This window comes from Stegostoma tigrinum, chromosome 31 (genome assembly GCF_030684315.1).
Source record: "Stegostoma tigrinum isolate sSteTig4 chromosome 31, sSteTig4.hap1, whole genome shotgun sequence".
NCBI lineage: Eukaryota > Metazoa > Chordata > Chondrichthyes > Orectolobiformes > Stegostomatidae > Stegostoma > Stegostoma tigrinum.
Window position 1 is genome coordinate 33,799,040 of NC_081384.1, and position 21,412 is coordinate 33,820,451.

The 21,412-nt window shown below is 39.3% G+C and overlaps 1 protein-coding gene across 1 annotated transcript in view; it reads left to right on the forward strand.

Moving 5' to 3' along the window:
* LOC125466299 (vesicle-fusing ATPase) overlaps positions 1–21,412 on the forward strand; it is a 223,030-nt gene that overhangs the window by 38,399 nt on the left and 163,219 nt on the right. Inside the window, exons 5-7 of the mRNA XM_048560618.2 lie at positions 13,047–13,213; positions 14,504–14,611; positions 17,318–17,393. Coding sequence (XP_048416575.1) covers positions 13,047–13,213; positions 14,504–14,611; positions 17,318–17,393 — 351 coding nt within the window. The remainder of the gene's footprint in view (positions 1–13,046; positions 13,214–14,503; positions 14,612–17,317; positions 17,394–21,412) is intronic.

Sequence of the window (21,412 nt, forward strand, 5' to 3'; positions counted from 1 at the left end):
CTTAGAGCAGGATAATGGGGCATCACAACATTGTGGGCCAAGGGCTTGTACTGTGCTGTACTGTTCTATGTTCTTTGTTCTACATTTATAATTATACATGTATATAGTTAGTGTAAATATTACCAGGGAGTGTTTTTTTTTCTCTCCAACCTAATTCTGTTGAGGACCTTTGTTTTTTGCCTGTTATGGCACTTTATCTCAAGAGGGTTGGAATATAAAAGCAGCGATGTGCTTCTGAGGCTTTATAAAGCTCTAGTTAGGCCCCATTTGGAATACTGTGTCCAGTTTTGGGACCCACACCTCCGGAAGGACATACTAGCCCTGGAGCATGTCCAGCGGAGATTCACATGGATGATCCCTGGAATGGTAGGTTTAACGTATGATGAACGGCTAAGGATCCTGGGATTGTACTCATTAGAGTTTAGAAGGTTGAGGGGAGATCTAATAGAAACTGACAAGATGATGTATGCTTTAGAAGGGGTGGATGCTAGGAAGTTGCTTCCGTGAGGCGGGGAGACTAGGACCCGTGGGCACAACCTTAAAATTAGAGGGGGTAAATTTAAATCAGAATTGAGATGACATTTCTTCAGCCAGAGAGTGGTGGGTTTGCGGAATTCATTGCTACGGATTGCAGTGGAGGCTGGGACGTTGGATGCCTTCAAGGCAGAGATTGACAAATTCTTGATCTCAGAAGGAATCAAGGGCTACGGGGAGAGTGCAGGGAAGTGGAGTTGAAATTCCCCTCAGCCATGATTTGAATGGCGGAGTAGACTTGATGGGCCGAATGGCCTTACTTCCACTCCTATGACTTATGGTCTAAATGAGCAGCTGTTACAATCATAGAATGTGGCCATTTGGCCCATCATGTCTGTGCAGACTTTCTATAAGAGCAGTTCATCCTGTGCCACAAATTTTCTCCATAGCTCTGCAAATGTTTCCTCAGATAATGATCTTATCTCTTTTGAAAGCTATAATTGAATCTGCCTCCATCATAGTCTCAGGCAGTGGCTGCAACAGGTCAGAGGTTAAAAATGCTGTGTCATATAACTGTCCTTTGACTTCTGAAAGTTTGTCCACCTTCTACAAGGTACAAGTCAGTAATGTAATGGAATACTCTCAACTAGCCTGGATGAGTGCAGCTGAACAGCACTCAAACTTGATACCATCCAGGAAATACTAGCTCACTTGATTGGTAATCCATTTACCAGCTCCTATGCCCACTCCCTCTTCACAGTGCATCATGTCAATTGTACATACTTTTGCTAAGGTAGTAACCTGCCGAGGCTACTTTGGCAACAACTTCTAAAGACACAACCTCTACCATTTACAACAAGATTGATGGGAACATCATCTGCCTTAAGTTCCCCTCCAAGTTGCATACCATACTGACATGCAACTATATCACTGTTCCTTTGTTGCCATTGAGTAAAAATCTGGGAATGCCTCTCCGAACAGCACAATGGATGTACCTGCTTATCGTGCATCATAGCAGTTCACTAAGGTCACCTTTTCCCACCTTTCTGAGGGTAATTGAGGATTCGCAATAAATGCTGGTCCAGTTAGTGACACCCACATCCTGCAAATAATAAAAGGGCTTCAAATTTGCTACGGAAATGGAATAGATAGGCATGGCATTAAACATAGAGATTAGCTATAAGACAACTGCATTTAAAAATGTAAATTTAAAGGGAACATCTAGTGAATAAAATAATCCAGGAAAGAGCTTGCAAATGCTTTACCACACTTACCCTAATAATTTTTTTTGAAGGCAAAGAATTGACACTAAAGCAGGAATACGTTGTTGTTGCTGCCTCACATCAAGACATTATCTGTCACTTTAAGTTTTCTAAATTTAGTTGCAAAGATGCTAGGAGTTGTTTTAATTCCTTTTCCGACAAGGTGGCAATTCAACTGAATGACACTCATCCTGCTTTAGCAATTCTTGAGTTAATGAGGATTTTAGTGGACATTGAGAAAATTGATTGCGATCAGGTTAGACCATGTGAAGAAAATAACATGGCAGTTCTGAAATGTAAGAGAACAAATCACAAAAAGCATCTCAATACATTCAGTTGTTTTCCAGTTAGAAAGTTTCCATGTAGCTAAAACGGATTCCCCAATATCTGTTTTGATGATAATTTGGCAAATGTAGCAAAGAATTGTACAGATTGGAAAGGCTGTTTTGAATTTGAATGCCAAATCTTCCCCACCCTCACCCCACCCCAGAAGGGGGCTAATGTTGGACTCAATCCTCCAGACTAAAAATAAACTAATGGAAGAGAGTCTTTACAAGTTCTATTCAATTTCGAGAGAATTCAGTTCTATAGCACAAAAGTGTTCTCGGTTGGATGTGAATTTACCACTCACTTGATAATGTCAAGATGATTAAGGGTAGGCATAGTAGTTCGGTGGTTAGCAATGCTGCCTCACAGTGCCAGGGACCCGGGCTCGATTCCACCCTCAGGTGACTGTCTGTGTGGCGTTTGCACTTTTCTGGGTGCTCTGGTTCCTCCTCCTCCTCCCCCCCCCCCCCCCCCCCAAAAGTCTAAAGATGCGCAGGCTAGGTGGATTGGCTGTAATGTTCAGGGATATGTAGATTAGGTGGGCTAGGCGGGATGGGTCTGGGTGGGAAGCTCCGAGTCGGTGTGGACTTGTTGGGTTGAAGGGTTTGTTTCCGCACTACAGAGATTTGATGATGTACTTAACGCACTAGAAAAAGGTGCCTGTGCCAGAAAGATGGTGAATTGATAATGGAATTATCTATATTTAAGAAGGGGTGCCAATGGCCGAAAGTTGTTATCGCTAGAATTTAAACTCTGAAACTCAAGTAAGGCTCTGGTGGCCCGGTTTCAAATCCTGCCACAGCAGATGGAAAAATATGAATTCAGTACAATGTCTGATTATTATGAATGTAGTGATTACTATGAAAGCATTTTCGATTGTCGGAGAAACTCATCTTATTCACTGGTGAATGTCTTTCAGGGAAGGAAACTGCCATCCTCACCTGATCTGGCCAAATGAGACTCCAGAACCAGAGCAAGGTGGTTAACTCTCACTGTCATCTGAAATGACCGAGCAAGCCACTCAGGTGTATCAGACAGGCAGTGCATACCACTTTCTCAAGGGATGGACAATAAATACTGGCCAGCAAGTAACACCCATGTCACAAAAGAATAACAAAACTTGTCTATAAGTCTACAGCCAGTTATCTGAACACTAGTGTAATCCAAAAATAATGAAATACATGTGAAAGGATAGAACAGAAAATGCATCCAGAAATATAATGATGAATATCCAATGTGGATTTCTAAAGCAGAAGTCTTGCTTGGCCAACCTAATTTAATCTTTTTGAGGATATTGTGAGCCATAAAGGCCATAAGATGCAGGAGCAGAATGAGGCCATTTGGCCCATCAAATCAGCTTTGCCATTCAATCATGTTTCTCAGCCCCATTCTGCTGCCTTCTCCCTGTAGCTTTGGACCTCTTATTGATCAAGAACCAATGTATCTCTGTCTCAGAGCAATTCAATGACCTGATCTCAACAACCTTCTGCGGCGATGAGTTCCACAGATTCACTATCCTCTGGCTGAAGAAATTCATTCTTATCTCAATTCTAAACGGTTGTCCCTTTGTTCTGAGGTAGCGCCCTCAGGCTGTAGTCCCTGGTGGAAACCTCTTCTTCATGTCCAATCTGTCCAGATCTCTTAATATTATGTAAGTTTCAATGAGAATCTGTCCCTTGGCTTTCCACAAGTCTTCCACACTTCTGTATGTTTTTTATTTTGTTATTATGTTGTCCCTCACTTTCTTGCCAGCCATGGTGGCCTGATCCTCCCCTTTAATGCTTCTTCTTTGGGATGAATTTCTGCTCTGCTACTTGAATTAGCAGCAGAAATTCCTGCCTTTGCTGCTCTGCTGTCTTCGTTGCTAGGCTTCCCTTCCAATTAACTGTAACCAGTTGCTCCCACATGACTTTGTACTTACACTTACCAACTGTAATACTGTAACATTTGAAACCATCTTCTCCCTCTGCAGGGTGAATTCTATCATATTACGGTCACTACTCTTGAGGTGTTCCTTCACTTTAAGCTTCCTCATCCAATCTGCCTCATTATGTATCGCTAAATCCAGAATTGTTTGTTCCCTGTGGGCTTTACCACAAGCTACTTCACAAATAAAGACCATCTTGTAGACTTTCCACGAATTTCTTTTCTTGGGATCTGATATCAACCTGATTTTCCCAGTCCAGCTGTATATTGAAGACCCTATGATTATTGTAATAGTACCTTTCTTGCATTGCTTTTCTGTCCCCTGTCTTATTTTTTGCCCTGCATCCTGACTGTTGCTAGTGGGCCAGCATGTAGCTCCCAACAGTTTTTTTTTGCCTTTTTGGTTCCTAAACTCTACCCACACAGATTTTATGCCTTCTAGCCCTATATCACATTTTGCCTTTGATGCAATTTCAATTCTTGCTAATAAGGCAACCCTGCCCCCCGCCCATCTGTCTGTCCTTTAGATATTTTCCCACCCCAATGCCCTTGCAGCCACATATCTGTGAGGCCCACAACACCATAGCTGCCAATTTCAATCTGTGCTACAAATTCATTCGTTCTTATATTGCGTGCATTTAAGTACAAATCTTCTTCCTGCATTGACCACTGGCCGCTCTTATAGTTGTTCCCTTATCTCTGTGCCTGAAGTTAGATTCCTGACCATTTCTGTATTCTCTGTCCTTTTAACTTTTCTCTGGAAATTTTGATAACCTCACCTGATATCTCTGTCCCCCTCCCTCCTGCCACCTGCCCCCCCATCTCTCCTCCCTCCTCCTCCCTCTCTCTCTTTCTGTTTCTCTCTCTGTCCCACTCCCCTTTACCTCTCCTCCTGCTTCTCTCTGTCTCTCTCTTTCTGTCTCTCTTCCCTGTCCAACCCACCTCCCCCACCCCCCCGATTTACATGGATATTGCCAGGATTGAAGGGTTTGAACTTTAGGGATAGGCTGAATACACTGGGGCTTTTCCCCTGGAGTGTCGAAGGCTGAGGGGTGACCATCTGGTCACTGTGCATGACCTAGACCAGAGGGTCTGTTTTTGTGCTATGGACTCTATGACTCTTGTGTAAGGTGAAGAGTTTTGACAAAATATTCCTGTTTTCAGTTGTACTTAGGTTTTTTTATTGTGAAATATCATTCTGCTGCGTCACTGTTGCTGTTGGGCATTGAAATTTTCCATCCAGATTACCTGTTTTGTCCTTGCTGATTTTTGGATGGCAGCTGATTTATCAGTAGGTGGAAAATAGATTTCCTTGCCCCTGTTGATCTGATAACATGAGATCCCATGTGTCTGGAGTTGGTATTGAGGATTCTCAAAGCCATTTCATCCATTTGTAAATTGATGTCTTTTTAAATGCTTACTGATTGGTTGACCTAGTGCTATCAGTTTTTGTTTCCAGATTTCAAACTGTTTAAATATTTTGTGTCAGTATATTTTTTACTTAAATTAGTGAGGGAAAACTGTTAGATTATGGGAAAACGTATTAGCGTCCAAATATGGATTAGTATTATTTTACCAATGAGAGCCTTAACACACATTCCATATAATTTTGTTTCAACAGAAAGGCCAATGTAAAGATGGCCAGGTTGTATTGCTTGCGTATTAGATTAATTAATGTAGCTGTACTGACCATAAGGTCAGTTAATGCAGGTATTCATATTCAGCCTTGATTCCTGCAATAGTCTGTTACTGGACAATATGTTCAATAGGTGATGGAATTTGTTCTGCTACAGCATAATTCTATTAATTCTCACTGGAACTTTTCTCACTTTTTAAACTTAATGTATTACGTGAGTAGTTTTGATGTTGCGGTGATTTAACATGGTGAATGGTTACATCTGTGGAAAAGTGGATGGATGATTGTTTATCCAGTGTTAGCTGTGCCCTTCAATCTGCTGTTGCAAATTTTGGGCTTGTATATTGAAGGTGGTAGATGCATGTGTATATGAGCTATTCTGTAAGATTTAAGTAATAATGTGGCATTATTTTCTAAATGCCAGTAATTTATTTCAGTGCTTTTATGCTTTCAAGGTTTTCAGTAATCTTGCTGGATACCTTACACTTCTTGTTTATTATCAGCCTTTAAGCCATTCCACTGAACGTTATTTACAAATATTCCTGTCCTCATGTCGTTCCCTTAAAGTATGTGTGAAAGTGTTAGGGAGGTTCCTCATCTTAGTAAATGCTATCCATGGCAGTATTGAGATGCTTCTGAATGGCTTGGCCATCTGACGTCAGTAATGCACTGTAACGAGAAATAACAATGATATCAATCAGCTTGTACAATATTAACACTCTTACAGGCCCCAGAAAGCTGTGTTAATGTTTGTAGTCTTATAAGTGATTGCAGTGCTTCTAGTGTGGAATTGTTATCTTGAGAGCATATCAATGTTATTGATTTGGTTAAATACCTAATGTTGCCAGATATTAACAAGGAAGAACTCTTAAAACCAAAGTATTGTCCATGTTGGCTTGTTGCAATACATAAGCATGTGGACAAGGAGGTATCAAATCTAACTGGTTAGTTACCCTTAGCCAAGACATTGACATTTGCTACAATTGATCCAGTTGTCTTGGATTAAGGACAGAGGAAATTGACCAGATTTCATGCTCTGAATTAACAAGCTATGCTGGAAAGGCTGTTCACCTGGGTATCAGCTGGTCCTCTTGACGTGATCAAGCTACCACTTCAACTGTCATAGCTAAAATGGTTCCCTTTACAACTTTTAACCCCCAGGTTAAAGTTTCTATGGCAGTTTGTTTGCATCTATTCATTCAGCCTTTTGCTCCTTTTCTATTTAAACAAAAAGGTTTTGACAGGCAGCACACAGCATGATCATGATGTTACGACTACTACTTTCTTCAACTTTGTTCACTTATGATTCCACTCCTCTAATACTCATCTGTTTAACTTAAGTTCCATTCTTCGCTATCCTGTTGTCACTAAAACATTGGTATCAATACTTTAGTGTAGTTGATGAACTGATTCTAATTTTCAAAAACTCCCCTTATTTGGGGATGGCCCCATTATATTGGAAGAAAGTGACGCTAATACTTTTACTGAAAAAGAGGGATATGGAAACCACATTTGTAAGCATAACATTTGTAAGAAAAAAAATTTAAAATCTACTGTTAAAAATGTTATAGCAGTGTGTTTGGATAAGTTTAGGGTAATGAGACAGTCAACAAAGTTTTATGAAATGGAAATCATATTAGACTAATCTGTTAGTACTTTGGGGAGGCAAAATGTGCTGTGGATAAAGGGTAACTGGTGGATGTACTGTACTTAGATTTCCAAAAGGTATTTTATATGATAACACGTCAAAAGTTAGAGTAGAAAATAAAAGTTCATGGCATGTCGGTGGCTTATTGATGTGGATGGAAGATGGGTTATCTAACAGAAAGGAGAGAATAGCAGTATGTCTTTTTCATGTTTGGTTAAATTCTCATTAAGCAAAGGGGTGCAAGGTGGGAAGATGGAAATGCTGATTTGAAGTTAGTCTGATCACCCATGGTCTTTGGTGTGGCAGCAGGCTCACAGAGCTTGTATAATGTATTCCACATCCTTGTCTTGTATTTGTATCTCTTCACATAATCACTTCAGGAAATCTCCAAGGATCCATTTTTCCAAGCTATAATCAAGAGAAAACATAAAATGAAAGCTATTCCCTTTATTTCTGCTACAAATTCTATGACCTTGTCGCTGTCGGTGAACCAAAATGTTGACGAGTTAAGCTTCCTGTGAGCACAGACTGTGTCATCTTATGTCCTATCCTGTCCATGAGCAACACGTCTTTTTTCCATTCCCATCTACAGAAACTCAGTCATGTTCTTGGTTACTCCGTTTCTTGACTATTCTTCTGCTGTTTGAACCAGTGTCACATCCTCGACTGTCTAAACTTAAGCTCATTCGAAGCTGTGCTGCTAAGTGTTTTACTAAATTCTCTTTATCCATCATCTAATTCTGCTGACCTACATTGTCTTAAGTTCCCCATACCTCAAATTTGAAGCCCTCATTCTTGTGTTTAAACCTCTGACCTACCGATCTTCCTCTTTGTCTACCCCCTCCAGTGATGGTTTCGTCTTTAGCCACTGCTGTCTTTGAGATTCTGGCCTCTTGTACATTGCATTCTTTGCCTGACAGTTGGTGATTTTGGTCTTCATCTGTCTAAAATATGTTGAATTTTGGGTTATCCTTACACTGCCTTTACTATATATTCTAAAAGCAAAGTGAGTTGAATAATCTTTGATTCTTTCAGATCTCTCACTAGAATTCCTTAAGACATATTCACTACCACTATTAGATACACCTCTCTGATAACACTTTGGTCATTTTTCCTTATTGTTTTGTCTTTATGTGACATCCTTGGTGAAACTCTTAATTCTGGGTTCATGTGCTGCATTCATGTGGTTTAAATGGCCTTAAAAATCTTCCTATGGGAAACGCTCTTAGGTTGAGGAATGAAAAAATGAAACAGTGATCCAGTATTCAATAGTCGGTGTGTGCAGGCCATCAAGTGGCAAATTTCATTGTGCAGCTAGTGCTTTGAATCCACTGCAGTTGGGGTATCCGGCGTTCTGTTTCAAGTGTGCAGTGTAACGCATTGCAGATTCAATGCAGTGTTGAAAGCATGTGCTTTACAATAGGGTGCTACTGTCTATTTTTATAGCTGAGAATTTGATCTGTCATGTCACGGTAAACTGTAATTAAAAATGACTTTGCGAGCTATCTCGATGAGCAGTGATAAATTCAACATATGACAGCTGCAGGTGTTTTCTGCTGCTTCATTATCTGCTGTGATTTAGCGTAGTGAAACCTGCTGGACGCACTGAAGACTGGCAGACAGCACTGGTCTGTGCGAGCAGCAACAATGAATTCTGTGCCCTTCATCCCAACAATGAAGTTTCAGTGACTGGCTTAGTTGTGGTCTTACTACTTTGCATGTCCTTTCACAGCTGTCATCCACCAGCACTATATTGGTTTGTGTTGAGTGAAATTACATTTTCCTACTGTACCTTAAAGCTGTATCAATTATTAGATGGTGCTAGTGATGTGAGCGGCAACTCATTGACTAGGTCAACCTTTTGTTAGCTCTGGTCAGTGCCTTCGGAGGAATGATGGTCAGATGCCCTTTTCTGATCATGCCTTTGGATCTATTGGCTTTTTAAAAAAAAGTCTAACTCAGTCCCTTTTAAGGCACTTCTGTTTCAACCCCATTGTCCCCTTTCACCTACAAAATCTGCATTTCTCATTGCTTCAAATATTTGTAAACAAGACACACTGTTCTTGGTAAACATGTTAAAATAAAAGCTTATTTTCAGTTTTGAATCATTGGGGAAATATACGTTATTTACTGTTTTTGCACCTACTAAGTTTTTAACTGAACAATGGAAAAGATTCCAAAGCTTCAACAGAAGTAGCAAGAGAGATTGATTATTATAGCCTTAAAAATATTACATAAGCACCAGTATCTGTGGTAAAGGAGCAATTAGGGAACAAGCAATAAATGTTGGTCTTGTCAACAATACTGTCACCCCATGAAAGAATATGTTTCCCATTAAGGAATCAAAACTCTGAAGAAAGTCAAACTAAAAATCTGGTTACTGACATGGTTTTATTTGCTCAAAATAATTGCATTTAGTTAATTTTGAAATGTAACTTATATTGAATAACAAATTAATCAATTATGTTAAGTCTTTGCTACTTTAGCTTTATTATCAATAATCGTCATAATACAGCAGAGTCCAACTGTTCACACAGGTTATATTCCTCAAAAACCTCAAAATAGTGATTTTACCAAACTGAGAGGATTGCTTGTGCATAGAACGTGAATACTGAGATTGCACTGGGCAGAAAGGTGTAAGGTATGTTTGGCATGGATAAGCAAATTTACAGTGGGTGAACAAGCAATGTCAGGAACTAACAACATAGAACTTCACAGAACTTATTAGGAACTACTTGTCTTCAGAATGCACCTTTAACACAATGAAACATGGTACCATTTCAAAGCAAAATTACCATAATGAAAGGTTAGGAACATTATCCTAACAGTTTTATAATCCACTGCAGTTATGGCATTAATAAATAATTCATCCAGTAACACATACTAAAGACCACTGTAGGAAACACTTCCATTTTTCCTCCCTCAAGTTACTAAGTCAGGTTCAGATAGCACTGAGATGAGCCTGCAATCAGCATGCAGCATTTTTGTTGCTCCATCATTGTCGTCATTCCTAATGAATTCAATTACTTGCATTATCAACCTGATGTCAAGCAAACATCTTCATAAATACCAAGATCATCAGTGTGTTAAGAGTCATCAGAAACAAGCCTAAAAGTACCTAGGAAGTAACAAAGGCATCATGTCCTAAAGTACCACTTTTAAATTGAATGGCAATACTCACAACTCAAAGGGAATTAAAAAGGAGAGGTTTTGAACACATGCTGAATGACTGCAGTAAAACTACATGTCGTAAACCAAATAGCCTGAACTGCATATTGTCAAAGTAGCTACTAATTTAGCCTCAGCTGAAATTCCACCAGTTGCTCAAGCAGAAGCAAGGAAATTGTCCTTTGAGGCAAACCTCCAACTGAAGCAGTTAGAATGCATGTGTTGTCATAGCTAATATCACACCTAAGTCTATAACTGAGCACATTATTGCAACAAAATATTCAGTCTTTAAGGTTCTTGCACACTCAAAGAGCTTAGAGTCTGGCTGAGTACTTTTGTGATTCACAAACAGAAGATGGCTGCTGTTATGTTCAATATGAAACTTTGGTTAAACAAGAAAACAAAAACATATTTAAACACAGCATTTCAAATTCTCAGTATGCTTCAAAATAGTTCGGAGCCAAGCAATTAGTTCTGGAGCGGTGCACTATTTTGCTTGTCAGAAAATGCAGCAGACAATTTGCAAGTATCATGTTCCCACAAGCAGAACGAAAAGAAGAAATAATCTCTTCAGTGACGTTGATTGAGGGATAAACATTTGCCAGGTCAGCATAAAAAAAAATGCTCATAGCTTTTGTTAAGTAGTGTCACAGAATGTTTAATGGCCATCCGAGGCAGCAACTTCGGCTTGCTTTAATGCTTTATCTAAAAGATAGTACCCTTGACAACAGGGTACTTCCTCAGTACTGCAGTGGAGTTCAAGTCAAACTTAATCAAGGTCAACACAAGAAAGCTGGAAGAGATTTTAACAAAAGTCTTCCTTTGCAAAATACCAATTCTACCTGTTATGATAGTGCCTGCCATTCCACACAAAATTAAGTGGTGACTTAAATGTATTACTCTGCACTTCTAAACTCCTAATAATCCAATGATCAGATTCATTTGATAGATTAGCATTTTACCAATCCACAATTGACCTCAGCCGGAACTTGAGGTTGTTCCAGAATTTTTGAATGGTGTGAAAGGAAATGCAAATTTGTCACGTATTCTTGCATCTTTCCAATCCATTGCACATTGACTCCCACAGGGATTACACATGTGGATGTCAGATGAAACCAGAATCAAAATTACAACCATCCCCTCAAACGAGCAAACACTTGTCCCACACTTGAACAGTAAATTGTGATTCAGCTGTAAAGACCAAGGGCTCTCAGATTTATTTTAATTCTTCCACAGAATTCAAGTGTCACTAATTAGGCCACTAATTTGTGCGTACCAGCCAAGTTTCCCAACATAAACCAATCCCGTTTTTTTGCATTTGGCCCAAATCCTTTTTAACTGTTCCTATTCATGTACCTAGCCAAATTTCTTTTAAATCCTGTAACTGTTCCACTTCTGTCACTTGTTCTAACTATTATTCCTTTGTGCCATCACGATGTATGATCAATTAACTTGTTATGATGATGTCATCAACACTACTTCTTGGTTCTCCCAATTAACAGGGTTTCAACAAGGTTGTCTAATTCTTCTGAGCCCAATAGGTACGGACCGACCCTCTTCAATCTCCCCTCATAGTCAGTCTTTCCATACTCTGTAGCAGTCTAGTGAACCTTCTCTGAAATGCCTCCAATGCCAGTATAACTAGGCCCAAAACTATTCGCAAAATTCCAGCTGTATGTACAATTTTAGTCAAATCTGTTTTCATATTCAATTCCCTTTGAAATAAATGGCAACGTTCTATTTGCCTTCCCTGTTAAATGCCAAACTTGGATGCTAGCTTTTTGTGAATTCTAAACAAGGACTCCCAAGTCCCTCTGTGCAATAACTTTCTGCAGTCTTTCTCCATTTAAATAATTAGCCCCACTATTGTTCTTGCCAAAATGCATAACCTGGCAGTTCCAACATTATATTCCACCTGCCAAGATTTTGTCCACTTGATTAGCCTTTCTATATTCTTCTGCAGTCTAATTCTGAAATGCCATGAAATATCAATTGGTTCATTGTAAACAGAATCAAAATTGTCCTCCTTGGTTCTCACCATGTTGTCAGTTGCGTGGACTGTCCACTGAATTTGAACAGATGGTGCTGAACATTTTTTGGTACAGAATCAACCATTTTGTTCCAAATCAAACAAATGTGAAGATGGTTTTTAATATCTTTAAAATAAATCCCCATGCAAAAATCTATCCTTACTTCTGAAACCTATTGATGCCTTCACTTGTCATGGATCAAAGGTGACTTGCCTCAACTTAACCAAGTGATGTTAGATAATTGTATCTCCAAAATTTGATGGTTCAACCCAGCAAGTTCAGTCTGTTTGGATGTGCTGATATTTGGATTCACATAATCTCTGATGCTGTTTTTTAATTTTGGAAAAAAAAGTTTTCAGTTCTATCTAGGATGTTTCATGCACCTTCTGTTTTGAATGATATGATGGAGGGGTAAGATGGCCAGACCATACCATCCACTCTCAATATGTAGCTAATGGCCTTAAATCAAGCCTGAGTTTCTGAAATTGGGAGAACTTGTGGCAGGACATTTGTTTTGAGGAAAGATTGATGAAATATGACAATTCATTCAGTGTTTCTTGCTTTTTTTTCTGCAGTATCATCCTATGCCTTTGACAAAACAAAACAGTGTATTGGAACCATGACAATTGAGATTGATTTCCTACAGAAAAAGAGCGTGGATTCAAACCCATATGACACTGATAAGATGGCAGCGGAGTTCATTCAGCAGTTCAACAGCCAGGCGTTTTCCACAGGCCAGCAGGTAAAAGTTCCATTGCTTAGGTGAAGGAATGTGTTTTGTGAAACAAACATAAAACACTAGAGAAATTCAGCAGGTCTGATGGCATCTATGTATGGAGAAACACTTAGCTTTTCAAATCCAGTAAGACTTCCTCAGAACTGAAAGGTGTTGGAAATTTTTTTTTATATAAATACTTTTGACCGATACAGAGGAGACTGTTGTGAGCTGAGCAGTGAGCGTTGTGAGCAGGAAAAAAAACACAGTTGAAATGCAACTTCACCTGGAAGCTACAGTCAGGGCGCTCAACATTGAGGAGGAGGTGGTGAACAACTCCTTTGTCTTTTGCACTGAATCTCTGTTTCTGTCTCTGCCTCTGCCAAAAGTACTTAAAAAAATGTTGCAACATACTTTAGCTCTGAAGAAGAATCATACCAGACTCAACATTAAATCTGTTTCTCTCTCCAGAGATAGCACTACACCTGGTCAGTTTCTCCAGGATTCTCTGTTTCAGATTTCCAGCATCACGATATTTTGTCTTTATTATTAGTTTCCTTTTATATTTGGCTGAAACTGCTTGGAAACCGAAATTTAATATGGTAAATCTGTGATAGATTACATATGTAAGAGAGTCACTTTTATATTTGCTTGTTTCTCGCTCTGGTTGCTGCATTCTCGATTTTAAATGTTAAAACAGTGAACTTATCCTGATGAGTTTCTAATAGATCCCTCATCTACCTTGGGGAGGGCTTCACATGTTCATGTTGGATCTCGTCCTCCTCTGCTCAATCATTGATTTGCAGTTGTACCAAGATAACCCAAGTTTGGTTCATAGCACATGAAGTTTCTTTTTCTTCTTTGGTCTCCCATTTTTCTTCTTCTTAAAGTGAATCCTTAATATTATGGAAGATCAAGGTTCTTTGCAAACTGTAAACAGAATTTTGTAACCGTAATAGCAGGTGAACGTCCTGTAGAATGGTGTTAATTTGATGCAAGTCGAGGAGAAAGCAACCAGCTAATAGCTGTCCATTATTCCAGAAATGTAGTAATGATTTTGACAATATTTTGAATGCATGGAGTTCTGAAGATTCTTTGAGATTATTAACTTCATATGTTTGTTGTGTTGTAAGGCCATCAATTCATTAACTTGCTATCTACAATCAGCTGTTCATGTTCTAGGTCTGAGGAAATCAAACTGAGCAGCCCATTTTTGCAAGATCACAAAATAAAGCAGCACATGTAATCTAGATTTTCAGATTGTACTCTACACTTGAAGGTGAATGATTCTCCCATTTTTTTTCCTTTGCTCCTTAGCTTGTGTTCAGTTTTAATGACAAGCTTTTTGGATTACTGGTGAAGGATATTGAAGCTATGGACCCCAGCATTCTGAAGGGAGAGCAAGCCTCTGGCAAAAGGCAGAAGGTAAGCGTTTAACATTAATTTTCAACTATGTATGTTACAAAAAGCATGTTCATAAAATGTAAAACTCAATAGTAGAGACTAGAAATACTCAATAGGTAAAACCACATCTGTTATTGATTCTGGACATGCACCCTGGAACAAAATTTTGTCTGATTTTTGACTTGTGACTCTGCAATAACTCGAATTTTCTGTTCATGAATGTAGCTTGACCAGGATGTTTCCAGCATTTTCTGCTTTGTTTTCAGCTCTCCAACATGGGAAATCTTCTGTTAATTTTTGCTTGAATTTTGTTTTCTGGAGGCTTCCCTGGATGAGATTAAACTGACTGGCCTTTCATGTCTCTCTGCCTTATGCACAATGTTTCAGTGGTGTCTCCTCAAAGGGAATATTACAAAATCAGTGGCAGGGGGTAATTCTGGATGGTCATCTGTTGCTCATTTCTAATTGCTCTTGAGGTGCTGTTAATGGTGAACAGCTTTCTGAACCACTGCATCCCAGAAATAGTGTAAAGCCTTTCTGTACAGCTGGCATAGTATACTGTAATTTTACCATCACACCATTTCGTCATGGCATTCAATGCCTCAACCACTAAAATTCCCCATTAGTGGCATCCCATTGAAGATGGATCCTGCTGGACATAAATGTCATGTAAATACTTATTAGCCTAGTTATAAATATTTTCTGGGTCTTGTTGGATGTTGGCACAAACTACATTGTTATCTGAGAGAAATTGCAAATGAAATGGAACATTTAAGGAGATGAAAGCAATAAAGATATGTAGGCCTGTGCCACAGTCCTGAGAAGCGTTTGCAGTGGTGGTTTGGGCCTGAGATGTTTTGGTTCCTGAAAACAACACTTTTGTGTCCAGTGTGATTCCAGTGACAAAGAATTCTGTATGCCCCATTGAATTCAGTTAGCAATGCTTCTTGCTGCCATGCTCTGTTTGTCAGAGGTTGACATTCTCTGCTCCAGAGTTCAGCTATTCTGCCCATGTTTACACCAGAACTGTAGTAAGACTGCAGCATAATCGCGAGCATGAGTGAGTAAATTATAGGCTATGGATTGCACTTTTGGCAACTCCTTGCATTACTTTTGAAGATTGGTGAAAGTCAGGATGTGGGTTGTTACGGTGGTTGTTTGGTCTTGCCTACCAGTACTGCCTGGATGAGTTCCATCTAAGACAGATAAATTGGAGCATTTGCTGTCAAGGTTTATCAGTGTGATGCCTGCCTGGATTGTCAGGGTTAAGTTATAAGGAGCGATGTTACAATATCGGCTCATTTTCTCTAGAATTTAGAAATTTAAGGAGTGATCTGATTGAAGTCTTCAAGATATGAACAGGAAGGGTTAGTACAGATAAAGATAAACTATTTCCACCTGTTGGGGACTCTAGATTTAGGGTCATAGTCTGAGAACGAGGGTCAATCCTTTCAGGAGAATTGCTAGGAAACACTTCTAGGCATAAAACCTGGTGGATGTTTGGAACTCTCTTCCACAAATGGCAGTGGTGCTCATTCAGTTCACTCTAAATCGGTGATTTTAAAAAAAAATTCAGTTGTTCAATCTGAAATTATTTTAGGCAAAGGTATTAAGGGATATGGATCAAAGATGGGTACATGGAGTTATGCCATGATTTCATTGAATGGAGGAACAGGTTCGAGAGGCGGAATGACCTAATTCCGTACCTCTGTTCCGAAATAGATTATTTCTTTCTTGATTCCTTAAGTACCTGCTGCAAGGCCAGTCAGGAAGCAGTGATTGTCGAACATGGCATTGATGTCAAACATAGTCACTGTATTGAAGAACTGCTTGGAACAATCCAACAAAAGTGTCCCCATCATTTTGTTAATGAAAGAGAATGTGCTGATGGGAAAGTAATTTGAATTGTCCTGTTTTTGTAGACAGGGCATAAATAGGCAATTGGCTACATTGCTGACTGGATGCCATTGTTGTAACTGCTTGGCAAGAGCCACTGCCATTTCTGGAGCCCAGCCCTTCACTATAGCTAGGATAATCTTGGTATTCCAAGCCTGTGCTATGTCTGGTTTGGTCAGCTGTTTCTTGATATTGGGCAGAATGAATTGAACTGACTGAAGAACAATATCAGTAATAATGGAGACCTGTGGAAGAGGCATGCAGAGAAAAATATGCTTCTGTCTGCTTTTGGCTGAAGTTTGTTCTGAAGAATTGGCTGAAGTTTGTTCTGCAGAATTGCACTCATTGTTGAGCCCCAGTATCCAGAGGATGGAGGTGTGCATGGAACATCCTTGTTTTATTGGATGCTTAATTCCATGAATTCCACTTACTATACTGTAAAATGCTGAACTAAAACACTGCAAAGTGCACATAGACAGGGTTGATCTCACTGTACTTTTGCCAGTTTGAATGGAGCCTTTATTGGCAGTAGTAGGAAGCATCAGAGGGAAGAGTAATACCTGGGTAGATCTGTGCTTTCTGTTTGATTTTATTTTTTCTGAAGAATGTGCAGGTGTGCTTTGGTAGCAGCTGAAAGGAAATGCGAGGGGGGCACACTTTTCTCATTCGCTGTACTGCAAGTATTGGGCTGATGGCCTAGGTAAAATGGATTTAAATCAGTTGGAAAACAGAAGGACAGCTAGCACTTACGGTGATATGCTGAGGCTGCATTGCTGTTACAAGGTTACTCTGAGATACTAATGTATATTTTATTTTATTTTATTAACCCAGATTGAACTTGGACTGGCCATAGCCAATTCCCAGGTTATATTTGAAAAGTCTGATAGTTCGTCTCTAACTCTTATCGGTGAGTATATGTGAACCTTGTGATTCAGCTTTGATATATATTGCTTATTTAATTTTAAACCACTGTTTGTTCCTGTCTGACTTGTATGATATTCTTAGTAAGAATACATTAGACTGAAGGTAAACTTATTCGTTTATACTTCCTTTTCACTTTCTCTCCTCACTCGCATCTTTTGTAGATTCGCTTGCATGCATTCTTTCCTTGTCTGTGCAGCCTGTACTTCCAGTTTTCTTCTCAATAAGGGAACTATCCCTGGTGTAGCCGACTTTGTCAGCAATCCAAAGTATGCTCCATGGAATCAAATTGGCTTTAGTTGGTGTAGTTTGAAGTTTTCAACCAACAGCTATCCAATAATGAATGGGTCACTAGAACAACTAAAGCACGTTAATATGTAAGACAGAGCGATGCATTACCCAGAGCATTTCAGTCAGCTTTGACTGTACCCATTTTGCTACCAAGTGAACTATACATTTACACAATTGAAACCTCCTTTCTCTGTGTGTGTTTATAAAATGGCGTGCAACCAAGTTAACTTGAAAGATTAAATTTTGTTATTTCTACCATGTAGCACCATTATAATGGAGAGGACTCTACTGGGTTTGTTTCTCCTGGTTGACATTTTGTTCCTTATTTCTTGCATCATCAGCTGAAACTGTATGCTGTTCCAAACTAGGCTATTGTTACCAACTTGTGCCAGTTTTTAAACTCTTGCTGCAACAGTTTATCCAGACTGAACTTCATTGTCCTCATGGCTAGGGTGGTGATTTGATCTTTGGTAGATTTGCAACTTGTGCATTGTTAAAAAGGACGATAAACCAAAGATTTTTGAATTGCAGTCAGCAGGACTAGAACACAAGAAACAGACTAGGAAAAAAGATACGTATTTATTTATTTTTTCATTCATGTAAACTGAAATACAAAGGGACTAGTTGAAGGTTCTCTTAAGGTTAATATTGCAGGTTCATTTGGCAGTTAGAAATGCAAATACAGTGTTAGCATTTATTTCTTTGGGTTAGAATACAAGAGCAGAGATGTACTACAGAGGATATACAAGGCTCTGGTCAGACTGCATTTGAAATATTGTGAGCAGTTTTGGGCCTTGTGCCTATGGAAGTCTGTGCTGGTGCTGGAAGGGATTCAGTGGAGGTTTACGAGAGCAATCTAAGTCTGAACTAGACGGAGTCCAGATGATTTAGGGCTGTCTCATTGAAACTTGGAGAACAATGAGAGACTTGGATGGAGTGGATGTGGAGACAACACTTCCATTATTATCAGAGATTAGAACCTGAGGGCATAGCATCAGAGTGAAGGTACAACCCTTTAGAAATAAGATGACGATTTCTTCAGCTAGGTGGTGGTGAATCTCTGGATGTCATTTGCTGCAGAAGGCAGTGGAGGCCATGTCGTGGAGCATATTTTAGGACAGAGATAGATGGGTAGATTCTTGATTAGTAATGGGATCACGGTTAGCAGGGAGAAGGCAGGAGAATGGGGTTAAGAAGCATATAAGCCAGGCTCAAATAGTGAACAGACATAATGGGCCAAATGGCCTAATACTGCTCCATATATCTTATGACCTTATGGTCGTTGGATCTGGGGCATTGTTGTCTAACCCAGCATTCATTGCCCATCTCCACCAGACCACACTGCTGAGAGTCCTGAGGAGCTAAGACTGGGCAAGGATGATAGATTTACTTCACTAAAGGGCATTACTGAACCTGACATTTTTATGACAATCAACAGTGTATATGTGGTCTGTTAACTAACTTTTAATTCCAGATTTTAAAAAATTCAATTCAAATTTTACCAAATTTACCAATTTACCAAATGTTTACCATACAATAGGTAGAGGTTCAAACCCATGTCACCAGAATGTTGGCCTGGGATTCTGCATTACTTGTCCAATGTCATTAGCAGCACTCCACTTCCTCCCCCAAAATAGAGCATTCGAAGAAGGTCTTAATTTCTGTATTAAATTCTGACCCTTTATTCTATTGTTTCTTGTATCCTTGTCTCGATTAGTGGAAGACAAAGAACTTCAATTCCTTGTGTCCATCTAACAGTTAAATATTTGCGTTTAGTCATGCAGTGCTATTGCTTATTTATGACTTTCCCAAAAACGTAATCCCTGAGAAATCCGCGTCCCATGGAATGATAGAATCCAGAAGCAAAATCAATTGAGGAAGAAGAAATTAGCATTCTGGAAAAAGTTGATTTGCAAAAAGGCAGTTCACCTGTATATGAAGATGTGAGGTGTTGGGTAGGTGCTGTGCGAAACATATCTGCTGGATATGTCATAACTGAACAAGAAAAATTGCATGTTTTTGCCAGCACTTCAAGGATTAGATAACCTTAACCACCACCTGCCCTCCTCTGGTTAGTCCTTGCACAAATACATGGTGTATTTCAACATTAAAAGTATTCCCACTGTCTTCAGATCTCAAATGTATTGTGCAACAATATCTTGCACAATTTAGTTGATGATGAGATTTCTCAAATAGCTGATGTATTACTCCCATAATCAATTGCAAAGAGTTATCATAATGAGCTCCACCTTTGTAGTTTGGGTTCACTTGAAGGGATACATATTCAGCGAATCTATTACCTTCTGTGTCCCTAACCTTGCGCATGGTGTTGTTTTTGCATACATCTGAGGATCTGGACTTCTGTAAATTGCACTGCCTCCTCACCCATCATCTCCCCAAAGATCAGTGGCCTTGGTGCATTTTTCTTCACAAACGTTACCTTATCATTCCCCAGAAAACTAAGGCTAAGTCAGTTGAAAATTTCAAAGCTAAGGTTAATAAATTGTTATTGGAAAAGTGTATAAGGAATATGAAACCAATGTGGGTAAGTGGAGTTAGGAAACAGATCAGTTATGATCTAATTGCTTGATGGAATAGGCTCAAGTTGCTGAATGGCTCGTGTTCATGTGTTTTGTAGATCATTCCTGCCCATTTGTGAAAATCTTCTGTTCAGTGCAGTGGTCCAGCATTAGAACCAGAGCCAAATCCAGGTGAATGAATCTAAGAATATTAGAACAAAACAGTGCCTTTAGGTTGCTTGAAATTTTTATATTAAGCAGCATTCATGGCAAGCCTGTTGATTCCTGATTATGATTGCATATGAAAGGCCAGTGGTTGGGATGTATGACAGAGACCAACAGTGACTTGTTGGGGCAGGTTGAACTTTCTGTCACTTTTTATTTTTCTTGAGTAAGCCTATTTATACAACAGCTGTTGGTAACTGGATTGTTTCTGCGGTGTAGTGTGAAATGTAATTTTTCATGGGTTTAATAACTATGTGATGGGAGTGACCCCTCTCACTGTAAATTCCAGGTGTGTTGCTGCAGCTGCTGTTAATTCACTCATATCATGCTGCTACTATCAGATTTGTAGCTGTTTCCACAGAATTTGCCTTGTATGGTATGGCAGATCTGTGGAGCAGGTAATGGGTGACTTAGATTTGATAATTATAATCGCTCTGTCAAGTCACTAACATGTTCCCTGTGACAGGCTCTGTTGCTGAATAGCATACTTTGAACTAAGATGGTGAGAATGATCCTTGTTAAATAGGTTCAAGACAAGCCAAGGGTGCCTGTGCAATTAAACTTCACCACTTGGCCCACATTTAAAATCCCTCATGCAGAGATACAAAAATGCTGTACAATTCCACAGATAATGTGGCAAACTTTGAACCTTTTAATTTTAAAGACCTTAAATTTAACAATTGAAGAGGCTACTGCTGGATTTGGGGAGTTTTATTTATTAAATATACAGTAACTGCTCTGTGGAGATCTGGGCAGTTGTACACATGACGTCTGCTCCTGTTCAAGTAAAACCTGATGGTCGTATGTCAAAATCATTGCCTTGTGCAGTTTGTGGCTGAAGTTCAATCAGAAGTAATTTTTAGTATAGATTATCCCTTCAAATTATAAGCTTGACAGTCGCCTGTGTCAACCCTTATGCAAAGAGTGTATGTAGTTTGTAAGTCGTTGTGTTTTTGACCTTGGATAGACC